Source organism: Carassius auratus, chromosome 6 (assembly GCF_003368295.1).
Source record: "Carassius auratus strain Wakin chromosome 6, ASM336829v1, whole genome shotgun sequence".
Taxonomy (NCBI): Eukaryota; Metazoa; Chordata; class Actinopteri; order Cypriniformes; family Cyprinidae; genus Carassius; species Carassius auratus.
The window spans coordinates 23,402,179-23,404,678 of record NC_039248.1 but is presented as its reverse complement, the minus strand read 5'-3'; the positions used below and the strand labels follow the sequence as shown (position 1 = coordinate 23,404,678).

Sequence of the window (2,500 nt, the reverse complement as noted above, 5' to 3'; positions counted from 1 at the left end):
TGTACTGGCAAGTGTATCTTCTTTCAGTGGCTCCAACTTTGGACTCTATATGAAAAGCAAATGAAAATTGGCTTATTAAGACACATGCTCAAGACAGAGAGATAATTCTGTGTGAATGGATGTTTCAGTGTATTCACCTGACACTCCAGTTTGTCGATGAGCTGCTGCAGTCTGTTGATCTGAGAGCACCAGTGTTCATCTGTATCCACTGAAACACCTGAGACACAACACACACCAGCACTCATCACCAGCATCGTTATCACTGTTAACTACACATAGTGTGACCGTATGCCCTCTTTTTTACAGACATGTCCTGGCCGGGATTTCTAAATCCTATTGTAAATTTTTGCTTTGTTTTCCTGTTGTTTTCATACTTGAATGCATTTTCAGTCAATGCACTTAAATGTATTGACTGAAAAATAGTTTAAGCATTAGCAAGCAGTCATTGTGCAGAATCGACCAATCGTGGCAAGATGGGATCTACAGGGAATATATAATGTAATAATGTAATGAGGACTGTATAGAGAAGGTCAAAAGGGAAACAAAGACAAAAACCCGGATATTTTGGGCTTCTGGGAAAAAAGAGAAAGTATAAGGTTATCCACCTAAAAATAAAAATACATATTTTTTATTTAAAATTATGCTGCAATAAAATAAATATATAAATATTACATAATATGCTTAATATATATTTTGGCGTAATAATATTTCACTAAAATACCCTAATATTTATACTACATAATATTACACTAAAATGGAAATCTATTAAAAATAAAACTGAACTAAATCAGAAATAAAAATAAATTAAACATTATTAGTGATTTTTTTAAATTACAAAATTGGAAAATATTAACCATAAAAAAATAATCTTGCCAACTAATATTTTTGGAAATATAGAGCAACAACTGATATTTATATGCATTTAAATATCTATCGGCAGACTGTTATAAAAATCTCACTGAATTACAGACAAGATATCAGAATAAATACCATCAAATATCGATATTGAGTATTTTTGCACAGTCTCCGAATAAAACTTAGTTGTTTTTTTTCCTCTCGTTAAATATGAGCTCCATATTTCCTAAAATTAAAATAAAACCTAAAAAAAAAGTGCATGCTCTCTTTCTCTCTCTCGCTCTCTCTCTCTGTGAGTGTGAGCGTGTGAGTGTGTGTGTGTGTGTGTGTGTGTGAGAGAGTGAGTGAGAGAGAGAGAGAGTGTGTGTGTGTGTGTGCGTGCATGCGTGTGTGTAAGTGAGTGTGTGTGTGTGTGTAAGTGAGTGAGTGTGAGTGTGTGTGTGTGCGTGTGTGTGTGTGTGTGCATGTGTGTGCGTGTGTATAAGTGAGTGAGTGTGTGTGTGTGTGCGTGTGTGTGCGTGTGTATAAGTGAGTGTGTGTGTGTGTGTGTGTGTGTGTGCGTGTGTGTGCGCGTGCGTGCGTGCGTGTTTGTGTGTGTGTGTTACCAGTAGTGAGAATGCCCGAGTACGGATCAGTGGGGGACAGACACATGTTCTTCTGCACTCGACGGCCACATCTTCTGTTGTTCTTCTGTATGATCAGATTCTCCGGGATCTTAACTTCAACCCTAGAGAGAAAACCAGCACAGAATCTCAGTTAATGTTCTGCATTATCAGGAAAAATGTTTTTGTGCTTAAAATATGAAACTGATGTTTTTGGAAATGCACTGTTTTCAATAGTACGTATAGTGCTTCAAACTAGATGCAGTCACTGTGTGTTGTTCTTAGTGAATGTATATCTCTGTGTCCAGTGCGAGCAGCCGAGCGGACCGTGTTTGACAACGCACAGCTGCTCAGTGAAAGAACACGGCGTCTGCACTTCTGCGTTCACTGCCAAGAACTGATGAGCACAAGCCAATGACATTGAATGAAAATAACCTTGTCAACGCTGTAACCCTGCTGACGTCACACACATATGTTCACATGAGTCAGAAGTGTCTCTCAAGGCTGTTGTTGACCCACTTCTGCTATTATCATCACCATCAATGTTCCCTTCGGGCGCACTTTTCTGATGTAACAGACCACAGACTCAAAAACGTGTAGAAGGGCTAGAGATTTCAGTTTTATTTTTTTAATATAACAAAGAGGCCTGGTATAGAATATAGTGTTTAGTGCAGTTACATATAGATACACTTTTATGCATTAACGAGCACTGAATCGTTCATTTAACTGATTCACTCAAAATCACTGAATCAGTCAGTAACAAAACAAACGTCTTTAGTGATTCAACCAAATTACTCAACAACACTGAATCATTCAGAATCGAAAATGAGTGAGTCACTGAATCATCCATTCAGCCAATTCACTCAGCAACACTGAATCAATAATTACTGTAAACAAGTGCTTCAAGTGATTCACTGAGTCGTTCATTCAACGAGTCACTCAACAACACTGAATCATTCAGTAACGAGACTAAAGGCTTTAAGAGTGAGTCATTACCTTTTAAATTCAACTGATTCTTTCAACAACACCGAATCATTTAGAAA

General features: G+C 37.4%; 1 protein-coding gene across 1 annotated transcript in view; it reads right to left on the bottom strand.

Annotated features, from left to right (window-relative positions):
- The window catches only part of LOC113101893 (N-terminal EF-hand calcium-binding protein 1-like), a 34,376-nt gene that overhangs the window by 5,893 nt on the left and 25,983 nt on the right, over positions 1 to 2,500 (bottom strand). Inside the window, exons 7-9 of the mRNA XM_026265697.1 lie at positions 1,461 to 1,582; positions 138 to 217; positions 1 to 45 (exon numbers count right to left, since the gene is read on the bottom strand). The exon at positions 1 to 45 is cut by the window's left edge and continues 9 nt beyond it. Coding sequence (XP_026121482.1) covers positions 1 to 45; positions 138 to 217; positions 1,461 to 1,582 — 247 coding nt within the window. The remainder of the gene's footprint in view (positions 46 to 137; positions 218 to 1,460; positions 1,583 to 2,500) is intronic.